The sequence below is a fragment of the Rhinoderma darwinii genome, chromosome 3, assembly GCF_050947455.1.
Source record: "Rhinoderma darwinii isolate aRhiDar2 chromosome 3, aRhiDar2.hap1, whole genome shotgun sequence".
Lineage (NCBI taxonomy): Eukaryota > Metazoa > Chordata > Amphibia > Anura > Rhinodermatidae > Rhinoderma > Rhinoderma darwinii.
Window position 1 is genome coordinate 122,719,703 of NC_134689.1, and position 14,655 is coordinate 122,734,357.

The 14,655-nt window shown below is 42.8% G+C and overlaps 1 protein-coding gene across 1 annotated transcript; it reads left to right on the forward strand.

The window, feature by feature from the left end:
* The first annotated feature begins 243 nt into the window (after positions 1-243).
* On the forward strand, positions 244-13,145 carry LMAN2 (lectin, mannose binding 2). The gene is made up of 8 exons (XM_075856643.1): positions 244-423; positions 8,633-8,751; positions 8,841-8,958; positions 9,046-9,125; positions 10,948-11,109; positions 11,303-11,417; positions 11,510-11,629; positions 12,724-13,145. Exons 1-8 carry the CDS (start codon positions 291-293, stop codon positions 12,882-12,884), a joined length of 1,008 nt encoding a protein of 335 aa, XP_075712758.1. The 5' UTR covers positions 244-290; the 3' UTR covers positions 12,885-13,145.
* The last annotated feature ends 1,510 nt before the right edge of the window (positions 13,146-14,655 follow it).

The window sequence follows — 14,655 nt, forward strand, 5'->3', positions numbered from 1 at the left end:
TTACTCCCTTGCAAAAACATGCCGTTGCTTGTTTGATAAGCGTTCAGTTATTCTAGTGGCCATTTTTATAATGGGCAAGTTATCGCCAAAAGTGCAGGGCTTATTGATAAATGACCGCTGTGGGCTCAGCTGCCCTCTCAGTACCAAGCTCAAGAACCACCGAGCGTCAGTCACAGTCCGCGCGTTGCTATACAGCCGCTTGCCACGTTGAAAAATCTACCGGTGTGGGCAAGGCAAACGCCGGAAGTGACGTTGAAGGAAGCAGGAAACTGCGGTGCCAATAGCTGGCAATGATGGCGGTGGTGTGTAACCCTGTTCTCCTGCTTCTCCTGGGGTTCCTGTCAAATAGGGCCGCCGCCGATCTCACAGATGGAAATAGTGAACACATGAAACGGGAACACTCGCTTATTAAGCCGTACCAGGGTAAGAGACAGTGGGCTAAATACAGGGGCACTGTCTAGGACCACTGACTAGTCACTGGGTGCCTGTACGAAGACTTCAGGTCGACAGATATTCAATTTAGCGACTAGTTGCCATTGTTGACGGTCCTAAGACAATTTAAACAACTATGTTAAAGGGCGAAATGCAAAAGTAACACCATTACCTGCAACAAGTTTCACCTAATGGCCGCAAACCATATCACAGTATACAGTTGTTACCTAGTTGCCAATCCGATTCCAGCTCTTTTTCTAGTGCAGGTTAGCAAATCAAATCATTGATCTGATTGGTTGCAATGGGCAGTTACTTGAACCACTTTTTAACAGGTAGTTTCAGATTTTGCAGTGTCTTTCAGTGTCCTCTCTCCTGGATGACCGCTATAAGATGATACAGTGACCGCCATTGCACGGGCAGTGTACTCTTAGATTGGATGTGTTTTTCGCTTGCTTACTCATTGGTGACTGGGACCTTACAGGCTAGAAGTATACCATTGAACATAATTTTTTGTTTTTAGCTATTTCGAGCAACTTTTAATGTGACTTTTTAATTAAAATGTATTTACATTTTAAAATATAGCTTCTCTGTATCCTGTATACATGGAAGTTGTATCCTGCCATCAAAGCAGATTCCATCAGGTCAGCTGGACTGACGGCTCCGGTAAAAGCTGGTCTGACGTGCAGGATCCAGCTAATAATGATCACGTCTAAGGCCCGGTGCACATCACGTTTACCTTCAGTTTGGTCTTTCTGTTCCTCAGATGAACGGAAAGACCAAACTGAAGGCAAACAGGATGTGAACAGGGCCTAAGCTCATGAAGCTGCAGCACATCATAGTCCTGAATATTCGCACTTGGAAAATGTTTTTGGGGGTTGATCTTTTCTTTTTTGTAAATACTCCTCATGTTACATATGTAATTGTCTTCTAAACAGAGGTAGTGGTCACTCTGTATAGACAAAAAATGCCCTGTTGCCCATAGCAACTAATTCGAGTAACTTGGTGAAACAAGTTCTTTATTTCTCTGAGACCGTTTTGTACGTGAGTTATCTGAAATTGATGATTAAAGGGGTTTTCTGAGTTAATTTTAAAAAGTGGCCATGGGGGAAAATTGCAATAAAAGAACTACTCATCAGACCGATCCCCAGCGTTGCTGCTCCCGCGCTCCCCGCCACTGTTGACATGGCTGACGTGATGTGCCCATATACCCGCCGCAGCCAATCACTGGCCTAAGTGGGTATATGGCACAGGACTGTTGTAGAAGTAGACACACAACAAAAGAAATGTGCCGTGCTGTATACCGGGCATGGACTATCGGCCCATAGACTGTGATTGCTATATGGCAGGTCCCTAACGGATGCAGAAAACGTCACAAGTCACGTGATGAGCGGGCAGAGCCAAGAACGGATGCACTTTAGGAAATGTGAGTGAATTAGAAGTTTGTTCATGGGGTGAATGCCCGTATAATATCTGACAACCACTTTAAGGCCTTCCATGAGTGCTTGTGTGTCTCGATGACAACGCTTGAGACCATGACACAAATTGGCGCAGGAAATGCTAATAAAAGGGAATGTCTCATGTATTTAACTTTGGATTCATTAAATGTAATGGTGCAGATTTACTAAGCAGTCTAAGGTTTAGACAGCATAAACTTAGATCAGGCAGTCTGCATATGCCCCAAATTTATCGACACATTCTAGACACAGTTGTAAATCTGCCCCAATGTGTGGTGTGTTCTTTCTTTAAAGGTTGTAGTTATTTATTTTTTCGTTTTAAGCTTTTCTGGGTGCGGTCATATTTAAGGCACACGCTTCTTTCCAGTTTTGTCTGTGTATAGAGTATAGCACTGTAAGGCCTCATGCACACGACCGTATTTTTTCCCACCCGTAAATACTGGCGTAAATACGGGTCCGGTGTCACACGTATTCCACCCGTTTTGCACCAGTATTTACGAACCCGTGCCCGTAAATATGGGTCCGGTGTCACCCGTATTCCACCCGTATTTACGGGCACGTTTTTGGCGGCAAAATAGCACTGCACTAATCGGCAGCCCCTTCTCTCTATCAGTGCAGGATAGAGAGAAGGGACAGCCCTTTCTGTAATAAAAGTTAAAGAAATTCATACTTACCCGGCCGTTGTCTTGGTGACGCGTCCCTCTCTTCACATCCAGCCCGACATCCCTGGATGACGCGGCAGTCCATGTGACCGCTGCAGCCTGTGATTGACCTGTGATTGGCTGCAGCGGTCACATGGCCTGAAACGTCATCCAGGACGTCGGGCCGGATGTCGAGAGGGACGCGTCACCAAGGCAACGGGCGGGAGACCGGACTGGAGGAAGCAGGAAGTTCTCGGTAAGTATGAACGTCTTTTCTTTTTATTTTTTACAGGTTGCTCTATATTGTGATCGGAAGTCACTGTCCAGGGTGCTGAAAGAGTTACTGCCGATCAGTTAACTCTTTCAGCTCCCTGGACAGTGACTATTTACGGACGTCGCTTAGCAACGCTGCCGTAATGACGGGTTCACACATGTAGCCACCCGTCATTACGAGAGCTCCATAGACTTCTATGGACTGTCCGTGCCGTTATTACGGCCTGAAATAGGACATGTTCTATCTTTTTCAACGGCACGGGCACCTTCCCGTGAGAAAACGGGAAGGCACCCGTCACCAATAGAAGTCTATGAGCCCGTTATTACGGGTCATCAGTATTAGAAGGTTTTGCAAATACTCTCACTTTTTATGTTATACCAGTGAGTGTTGGAACCAAAATGGTGTATACCACCAATGTTATATAAATTTGTATTGAGGAAAGGACAAGTAGGACAAGAGTAATGGTTCCTTTGAAGAAATGTGAAAAATAAGAAAACTTTATTAGAGATTTTTAAAAATAAATAATTTTTAATATTTAAAAAATATTCCAATGTGGGTCTATTATGTTGTGGTGTGGATGACCCCTGTCAAACACCAAGGGCAAAATAAGCCTAAGAGTTAATTATCTATCGTATATTCCTGTAATACACTATTATAATCAGACTTGCTTGTAGTATATTACTTTATAACAAGCTTAATTGTTGCTCTATTTTGAGCTAAGTCTATTATATCAGAGTTAAGTAACCATAGGGCAGTGATTTTTCAGTATGCTGTATTCACATATTCTCAATGTATCAATGCTTTGTATTTGTATACTTTGAGTGTATCAATGTGCTGTATTCACATGCACTGATTGTATCAATGTTGGCTGTGAGTAGGTGTCTTGTCGTTCTCACCATGTGAAGGATGACAGGCAAAACCGCAATAGATATATTGCTGGGAAATTTGAATTCACCGTTGGTTACACTTATTGTGATGTGCCAGTTGATCAGCCTGGCAATCTAGATCGAGATGATATAGGTCAATCACCAGCGCTATATTTTTCTGCCAGTGGTGAACTGCACTATATGAGGTACACTTGTAGTTGGATGCTAATAGTAGGTTAGACACCAGTCAAGTGTCATGTGCATCGCTAACCATCGCTAACACCTGCTTCTAGGATAAACAGTTTTAGTATAGTGCCCTGCGTTAATATGCCTTGAATTTACTATGTCAGCGGCTAGAGCGTAAGCACCGCTGGATTCGGAGAACGCAGGGCAGAATTGTCTAAAGTATTAGAACTGAGCAATCTCTGTGTGCCGTTATGATGACACAGTGGACGCTAGCAGTGATTTCATCTGTCAGCGTTCGGCGAGATTGCCGGGTGAGCTGTCTCATGTGCCGCTGTGAGAGCTATGTGGACGCTGTCAGTGAATTAACTCGGCAGCGTTCGCCAGAAATCCTCGATCTCCCACTGGGACAGGCAAGAGAAAATAGCTGGGCTCAAAGTTAGATTGACTATTGGATTGTATTACAGATTTTGATAGATGCTAGACCTTATACATTGGTATCGTACATTCGTATGGCTAGACACCCGACGCGAAGAGGAAGCCGGAATGCCGGCGAAACGCGCGTCGGGTGTCTAGCCATACGAATGTACGATACCAATGTATAAGGTCTAGCATCTATCAAAATCTGTAATACAATCCAATAGTCAATCTAACTTTGAGCCCAGCTATTTTCTCTTGCCTGTCCCAGTGGGAGATCGAGGATTTCTGGCGAACGCTGCCGAGTTAAAGAGGCTCTGTCACCAGATTTTGCAACCCCTATCTGCTATTGCAGCAGATAGGCGCTGCAATGTAGATTACAGTAACGTTTTTATTTTTAAAAAAAGAGCATTTTTGGCCAAGTTATGACCATTTTTGTAGTTATGCAAATGAGGCTTGCAAAAGTCCAAGTGGGTGTGTTTAAAAGTAAAAGTCCAAGTGGGCGTGTATTATGTGCGTACATCGGGGCGTTTTTAATACTTTTACTAGCTGTGCGCTCTGAAGAGAAGTAACATCCTCTTCTGTTCAGAACGCCCAGCTTCTGGCAGTGCAGATCTGTGACGTCACTCACAGGTCCTGCATCGTGTCGGCCACATCGGCACCAGAGGCTACAGTTGATTCTGCAGCAGCATCAGCGTTTGCAGGTAAGATCGACTTACCTGCAAACGCTGATGCTGCTGCAGAATCAACTATTGCCTCTGGTGCCGATGTGGCCGTCACGATGCAGGACCTGTGAGTGACGTCACAGATCTGCACTGGTCAGAAGCTGGGCGTTCTGAAGAGAAGAGGCTGTTACTTCTCTTCAGAGCGCCCAGCTAGTGAAAGTATTAAAAACGCCCCGATGTACGCACATAATACACGCCCACTTGGACTTTTACTTTTAAACACACCCACTTGGACTTTTGCAAGCCTCATTTGCATAACTACAAAAATGGTCATAACTTGGCCAAAAATGCTCGTTTTTTAAAAATAAAAACGTTACTGTAATCTACATTGCAGCGCCTATCTGCTGCAATAGCAGATAGGGGTTGCAAAATCTGGTGACAGAGCCTCTTTAATTCACTGACAGCGTCCACATAGCTCTCACAGCGGCACATGAGACAGCTCACCCGGCAATCTCGCCGAACGCTGACAGATGAAATCACTGCTAGCGTCCACTGTGTCATCATAACGGCACACAGAGATTGCTCAGTTCTAATACTTTAGACAATTCTGCCCTGCGTTCTCCGAATCCAGCGGTGCTTACGCTCTAGCCGCTGACATAGTAAATTCAAGGCATATTAACGCAGGGCACTATACTAAAACTGTTTATCCTAGAAGCAGGTGTTAGCGATGGTTAGCGATGCACATGACACTTGACTGGTGTCTAACCTACTATTAGCATCCAACTACAAGTGTACCTCATATAGTGCACTTCACCACTGGCAGAAAAATATAGCGCTGGTGATTGACCTATATCATCTCGATCTAGATTGCCAGGCTGATCAACTGGCACATCACAATAAGTGTAACCAACGGTGAATTCAAATTTCCCAGCAATATATCTATTGCGGTTTTGCCTGTCATCCTTCACATGGTGAGAACGACAAGACACCTACTCACAGTCAACATTGATACAATCAGTGCATGTGAATACAGCACAACATTGATACACTCAAAGTATACAAATACAAAGCATTGATACATTGAGAATATGTGAATACAGCATACTGAAAAATCACTGCCCTATGGTTACTTAACTCTGATATAATAGACTTAGCTCAAAATAGAGCAACAATTAAGCTTGTTATAAAGTAATATACTAAAAGCAAGTCTGATTATAATAGTGTATTACAGGAATATACGATAGATAATTAACTCTTAGGCTTATTTTGCCCTTGGTGTTTGACAGGGGTCATCCACACCACAACATAATAGACCCACATTGGAATATTTTTTAAATATTAAAAATTATTTATTTTTAAAAATCTCTAATAAAGTTTTCTTATTTTTCACATTTCTTCAAAGGAACCATTACTCTTGTCCTACTTGTCCTTTCCTCATACAAACGTTATTACGGGTCGTAATTACGACCCGTAATAACGGGAGTTTTTACGGTCATGTGCATGAGGCCTTAGTGTGTGCTTTATAGTAGCTGCAATGAATGGAAGTCAGCTGACATAGAAAGGTCATAGATTATTAGTCTCCAGAAAAGTGATGGAGTAAGCTGCCTTTCCAAAGACAGGGGTGATGATCTTGTGTATGGGGGTCTCTGACCCCCCCCCCCCCCCCCAAATAGCAAATGTGGGAGACAGAATGATTGGGCATGGTGGGTTTCAACATGCACAATCGTTTGTTCAAGTGTGAGGTAAGCCATTGCCTTCTTCCCTTTGAAATAAACATGCTCACCAAGCTGGGCGAGTGGCAAGAAATAGCGGTTGGCAAAACTGACATGAATGGACACCTTTAGTGAGCTGCAAAAAAACAGGAAATGTTATCCTTAAAGAGGCTCTGTCACCACATTATAAGTGCCCTATCTCCTACATAAGGAGATCAGCGCTATAATGTAGGTGACCGCAGTGCTTTTTATTTAGAAAAACAATCTATTTTTACCACGTTATTAGCGATTTTAGCTTTATGCTAATTTGTTTCTTAATGCCCAACTGGGCATGTTTTTACTTTAGACCAAGTGGGCGTTGTACAGAGGAGTGTATGACGCTGACCAATCAGCGTCATACGCTGATCTCCATTCATTTAGTCGGTGCATAGTGACACTGCGTTATTCACTATGTGCTGTCTTATACTGACATTGACGTTACTGAAGTGTTTAGACAGTGACTAGACATTCCTTCCAGTCAGGACGCGATGTCTATTCACAATCCCGTCACTTCGTTAACGTTTCTGTGGTACTTATAGCAGAGCAAAGCGTAATCTCCCTGTAACCTGTCATTTACAGCGTGATCTCGCGAGATTACGCTTGCTCTGCTGTAACTACCACAGAAACGTTAACGAAGTGCCGGGATTGTGAATAGACATCGTGTCCTGGCTGGAAGGAATGTCTAGTCACGGTCTAAACACTTCAGTTTTGGGGCATTAAGAAACTAATTAGCATAAAGCTAAAATTGCTAATAAAGTGGTGAAAATAGATAATTTTTCTAAATAAAAAGCACTGCTGTCACCTACATTATAGTGCCGATCTCCTTATGTAGGAGATACGGCACTTATAATGTGGTGACAGAGCCTCTTTAAGTGTGTGCTCCAGTGTGAAAACTGGAATATTTTGGAATTTTTATTTAGAGCACCAGTCATTAGGCCATATAAGTTGAACTGGTGTACTGACCTTAATACTGCTGTCTCCCTAAATCCAGCCCATTTTTTTTCCTGGACCCCTCCTTTCTAGAGATACGGCCCACTGTTGTGTTGGCTCCCTCGATGCTAATTTTGCTGTAGTTAACCAAAAGGTGGGAAGTACCCTCATGCTGCCTTGCGCTGATTGGTCAGCATCCGAGGAAGACAAGCTAGCTCCACCTCGTTGGCGAACTACAACAAATTAGCATATAGAGAGCCAACACAACAGTGGGCCATATATCTGGAACGAGGGGGTCCTGGAAAAAAAAGAAAAATAGCGCTGGAATCAGGAAGACCGTGCTATTCAGGTCAGTTATCCAGTTCAACTTCTATGACTTAGTCAAAGGTCCTCTTTTGATATGGATATTCACCCAAAAAAAAAAAAGGTTTATAATAAAAGCCTGGTTATAAGGTTATAGTTATATTTCACCATGTTCAGAACGGAGAACCATGTTCAGACCCCAAATTGGGTCACTATGCTACAAAATGAATCACTTGAATATGTAGCTAATGCTTCGTTCACATCTGCGTCAGTGCTTTGTTCTGGCATTCCGTCTGAGCTTTCCCTCAGAGCGAAGGTTTCCGTTTTCATCACCATTGATTTGAAACTATTTGCACCGGATCCATCACCGTTGAAATCAATGGTGATGCATACGGAAACCTATGGTTTCTGTTTGTTTGTCGGTTCCGTTCTGACGGGAAGCTCAGATGGAATGCCAGAATGGAGCCCTGACGAAGATGCGATCGAAGTCTAAAATATGAACCATCTTCATAGATACTTCAGGTTCCGCTTACATTTGACACATTATAGGCCCTTCTTGCAAATTGGCTCATCCTATACTATTAAATTATGTTCTTATATGTGCTTTAAATAGCTTCATACAAGTTCAACCAGTTTGCCTCGTTCATATTTCATGTCGTTTCTTGGCCGTGCACTTTTATACATTACATTAACTGCAAGATTTTCTTGTTTTGTAGGGGTGGGTTCCAGCTCCATGCCACTATGGGATTTCATGGGCAGCACAATGCTAACAAGTCAGTATGTTCGCTTGACTCCAGATGAGCGCAGTAAAGAGGGTTCTATCTGGAACAATATAGTAAGTTGTTTTTGTTTTTTTAATTCTGCCTAGCTAATTGCATTGAATTCTATTAGCAGATGGTATATATAATGTTTTGTTTTTTTTAGCCTTGCTTCTTGAAGGATTGGGAGATGCACGTACAGTTCCGGATCCATGGGGCTGGAAAAAAGAACCTTCATGGAGATGGCTTTGCTCTGTGGTATGCAAAGGATCGTCTACAACAAGGTGAGGTTTCTGTTGAAGCCGGTTTGGCTGTTTTTTATTTGCTTTTTAAATGACCTAACACTGAAAGTTTTCAAAACATCTTTTAAGGGCCCGTGTTTGGAAATCAAGACAAGTTTCATGGCTTGGCAATCTTTGTAGATACATATCCCAATGATGAAACAACAGAGGTGAGTGCTGGAGTCACTAACATTTTAGATGCGTGAACCAAAGACCATTACTTGAAAACTTAGGGCCAGATATACGAAGGCCTTATTCATATGAGCATTGAATACATCTGTCACACGGACCTATGTAATTCAATGTGGCCGTTCACACGGCCGTTGTTTCAACGGAGCGTGTGAACCGTCAGTGAAAAAAAATAGTACATGTACTATTTTTTTGCACTTCACGCATCCCTCGATAGACTCTAGTCTATTGGGGAGGTGTCTTTACGCGTCCCGCAGGGCACCGCACGAATGCACCTTGGACCGAGGTTTGCAATGCTCATGTAAATCTAGCCTTAGGGCAGATTCAGACGAACGTTGCGTTTTTGCGAACGCAAAAAACGCGGCGTTTTGCGCGCGGGTTTAACCACTTGAAAGCTGCGTGTGTCATCCGTGTATGATGCGCGGCTGCGTGATTTTCGCGCAGCCGCCATCATAGAGATGAGGCTAGTCGACGCCCGTCACTGTCCAAGGTGCTGAAAGAGCTAACTGATCGGCAGTAACTCTTTCAGCACCCTCGACAGTGAATGCCGAACACAACATCGAGAAACCTGTTAAAAAAAAAAAGAACGTTCGTACTTACCGAGAACTTCCCTCCCGGCCTTGGTGACGCGCCTCTCTTGACATCGGGCCCCACCTCCCTGGATGCAGTCCATGTGACCGCTGCAGCCTGTGCTTGGCCTGTGATTGGCTGGAGCTGTCACTTGGACTGAATTGTCATCCCGGGAGGTCAGACTGGAGGAAGAAGCCGGGAGTTCTCGGTAAGTCAGAACTTCGTTTTTTTTTTTTTACAGGTTCATGTATATTGGGATCGGAAGTCACTGTCCATGGTGCTGAAACAGTTTAACTCTTTCAGCACCCTGGACAGTGACTATCTCCTGACATCACGTACCGGAAATTTTTTTGCCGGGTTCGGCCAAAACGAGTTCGGCCGAACCCGGTGAAGTTCGGTTCGGTTGTCCGGGTTCGCTCATCTCAAAGACACTCCGTTTGGATGTTTGGAAACAGAAAAGCACGTGGTGCTTTTCTGTTTACATTCATCCTTTTGACAGCTGGTGCGCTGTTTCAGTCGGTTCGCACGGTGCGTGATGCGCGAAATACGCGGAGATATTGAGCATGTCGCACTTTTTGCGCAGCTGACAAACGCTGCGCAAAAAGCACGGACTGTCTGTACTGCCCCATAGACTTGTATTGGTCTGTGCGTGGCGCGTGAAAACCACGCTGCCCGCACGGACCCAATACACGCTCGTGTGAATCCCCCCTTAGACTGTTATTTTATACTCCAGTAGGAGTAAGCAGCAAGTAATTTATTAAGAGGTGGACGGCTCATCATAAATGAGTCCCAACTTCTGCTATCCGTGCGCCTGAAGTGAAGTTTACGGCAGCTCCAAGCTGCTGTGCATTTCAACTGTAATTTCTGGCATAAATTATATTTAATGTATCGGGCTGTGGTGGCCCTGTCCTTCTTTTTTTTTTTTTTTTTTTTTTTTTTTTTTCTAAGCCCCACCCCATTAAAAGAAAAAAAGAAAGTGTCGGGCATGATGGAAACATTTAGAAAAGTGTAAAAAAAAATTTAGCAAAAGAGCCATACATCTAAGCTTGCCACTATAGTGGCGCAGATTGAGGTCCTTAGTTTATTTAGCCAGTGAGCAACATAGCAATACAAGTAGTTGTGCGCAGTGGCGTTTACCAAGCATACTGTATAGCTAAGTGTCCATTAACTCCTTCCATTACTGCTCCTATGAACCTGGTCCCTAGAATGCTCATGCTAGCTTTCTCTTTTCAGCGTGTCTTTCCCTATATTTATGCCATGGTGAACAATGGCTCCTTGGAGTATGACCATGGCAAAGACGGACGCACAGTGGAATTAGCAGGCTGTACTGCTGATCTTCGTAATAGTAACCATGACACATTTCTAGCCGTTCGATACTCTCGTGGACGTCTAACGGTACGAAAATCTACATATAGTAACATGAAACTGGACGGTATTGTATACGCTACTCATCTTTCAATTGCCACTGACCATATACAGCATCATGACATTGCTTGTTTATGTGCAAATGTTGCAGTATTTCATGTTCTGTGGTGTATTACATAGATTATGTTCTTTCTGCCAGCTAAAATGTCTTTGTTTCCTAAAGATAATGACGGACATTGAAGGTAAAAATGAATGGAAGAATTGTGTTGATATCTCGGGTGTCCGGTTACCAACAGGATACTATTTTGGAGCAACCTCCGCAACTGGGGACTTATCAGGTTAGATCTGGTTTATATCTGTTAATGCACGTGTTTAGACTTGCTTTCCGGCACAATAAATGATCTTTTTTTTTAATTTATATTTCTTCTAGATAATCATGATATTATTTCCATGAAGTTGTACCAGCTTATGGTTGAGCACTCGCCAGATGATGAAAATATCGACTGGACAAAAATAGAGCCCAGTGTAAGCCTGCTGAAGTCTCCAAAAGGTGTGTGGATTTTAAATAGGAAAAAATTATTTTACCCCTCCGTGGCAGTGTATGTGTTTTAACCGAAAATATATATATTTTGGAAATTGTCCCCAGCCTTGTAAATGTTACAATATTGCTGCACTTGTACTTTCTCAGCCAATTAAATGAAACATTTCATCAAAAAATTACATATTATTTAAATCCGGTTTTCATTATATATTTCCGGCAAGTGGAAGTATGGAGTATCTTATAGCAGACGCTTCACTGCAACGAGCGGGATCGGAGATAACTCAGGTTCCACTGATTTAACCCCTTTGCTGCAGTAAATACAGGCCGCGGCATCTAAGCCATTAGAAAGAGGGGGTGACCCATCCACCCCCCCCCTCTCATGCAAATTGCGCTGTGCCGATGGTTGTCTTGGCAGCCTCATGAAGGCCCTCCAGTCTGCCATATTTGTGCTCCTATTTAGCCCTGTATTACGCTGCATCCATAAAAGTCAGAACTATTACAACATGCTGTGAAAATGAAAATATCCAGCATATAGAGTTAACAGGATTTCCCAAAATCCTGTTCATGGCACTGTTAAATCTGGTTCATGGCCAAAAGCAAATTAAAATGTGTGAATGTAACTGGACCGAATGATATACTGAAGCTGGTTATGGCCACAGCTACTACTTAGTCGAGGTGTAATTTCTACAAGCACAATTTTGAGTCTAAGGGTATGTTGACACACAAACTCAAAAACGTCTGAAAATACCGAGCTGTTTTCAAGGGAAAAAACAGCTCCTGATTTTCAGACGTTTTTTAAGCCACTCGTGATTTTCGCTGCGTTTTTCACGGCCGTTTTTGGAGCTATTCTCAATAGTCTATGAAAAACAGGTCCAAAAAACATCCCCAGAAGTGACCTGCACTTCTTTGTCACTGCCGTTTTTTTTTACGCTGCCGTCTTTCATACGCCGTTTTTCATATTGAAATCAATGGGCAGATGTTTGGAGGCGTTCTGCTTCCGAGTTTTCGGGCGCTTTTCGGCCCGAAAAACAATCAAAAATAGGCCTTGTGAACATACCCTAACTGTTCAGGATAATTACGTTTGTCCTTTATTTGTTTTTTAGATAATGTTGATGATCCAACTGGCAACTTCCGCAGTGGCCCTCTGACAGGTTGGAAGGTGTTTCTCCTGCTGCTCGCTGCTCTCCTGGGAATTATAGTCTGTGCTGTGGTGGGAGCCGTTGTGTTCCAGAAACGTCAAGAAAGAAATAAGCGTTTCTATTAACGGAGTACTCAATATACCCAATGCCAAAATGTGAACTGTTTTTCCCCCAAGAAACACGGATTGTACAAACAAGTTTCTTATGTGGGTCTTAAGGCGATGATTTAAGTGGTATTTTCATACTTTCTGTTTCTGGGAATAAATGCCTTTTGGAAGGTGGGAGGTAAAGGAACAATCACTTTTTAAAGACCATGGGGTTTTTTTTTCTTTCGGAGAAGGTCTGATTCGCTTGATTTATTTTTTTTATATAAATGGCTGACTTTACTGGAGTTTATTAAGTATATTATTTTGGGGAAGAGAAGTAGCTGCAGTTTTTAATCTGGGTTTTGGTTTTTTTCTTCAATGCTTCATCTACAAACTTGCTCTAGGGATATTTAGCAAAGCATTCTTCAATGTCTGATATCTGCTGCAAAGTTTCAGCGGCTCAATCCTATGGATTGGAATAGCTGCTTCATGCAAAAAGTGTCAGTGGCAATAGAGACCACACGTCCCTGTTCATAGAGTTTGAATTCTGTATCCTATGAGCGTCTTGCTGACATTGAAATGTTTACATGATATGAAGTAAAGAAAGAAGAATTCTGCCTTGGTCTGCACTACACATCTTGTACGTCTATGAGAATGATTATCTGCTACTGCATTTTTCAGGAATGTCGAGGTTTTTCCTATCTAATATGTAGGATATTTGGCCCTAAACAGAATGGGCACCCATTAAAAAATAAAATAAAAAAAGTTGTGTATTTATTGAATATTTAAAGATCGGACAACTTATATCCATGTTACAATACTATTACTACACCATATATTACATCAGTGGTGATCCACCTGATGTATCGTTGGGTCCTGAACTTGGGCCTGTGACTCCATCACAGGGCCGCACATCACATTCTTATCGGACGGACGGCACGGCACACCCCCCCCCCCCACCAAGCTTTTGGAGATGGACAAGATACCACAGTCCCCCATGACCGAACGCAAACCGTTGTTTTCTATAGATGAGCGGAGCACCCAGTGTACAGGAATGCTAATACCTGATCGTTATCATGGGGCAGATCGCTGTGCCATATGTTTGCCTACCCTGTAGGGCCGCATGCGGTGGCGATCACTGTATTACATGGTTACCCATTCGGATGTAATACTACATTTTTCATTTAGCGGTTGCACAGAGCCTTACTGATCGGTTTTGTTCAAATTTGCCAAGTATTAGAACAGAAATGTGTTACAGCACACAAGTGGCACGTTAAAAAGTTGTAGAAGTTTAAAAATGTATGGTTTTGTTTGTTACTGTATACTTTTACATTCAAGTGTCACAAATTTTTCTCTCCGGTCTGATATTACAGCGGGTGTAGTGATGGTAGTATCATGCTGGGCAGTACAGTGCCAGGTAACTGTACCACTTATGCAGAACAGCATAAGGGCCCCAATCTTTCCAAAGTCGTGTGCTAGTCATAGGAGTGGCTTTCCAGAAAGTCCCTCCCTGGTGTGCCTGTTTACTAGCCATGAAAGAAAATCATTATAGCGATCCTTTTTATGTGATCCAATAGGTAATACAAAACCCTATTATTATTCCTTTAACCCCTTCAAAACTAAGCCTGTTTTGGCCTTCATGACGAAGCCGATTTTTCAAATCTGACGCCACTTTGTGGTAATAACTTCGGAATGCTTTTACCTATCCAAGAGATTCTGAGATTCTTTTCTCGTCACATATTGTACTTTGTTAGTGAAAAAATTTGGTTGATAAATTCAATATTTATTTGTAAAAAAAACACCCAAGATT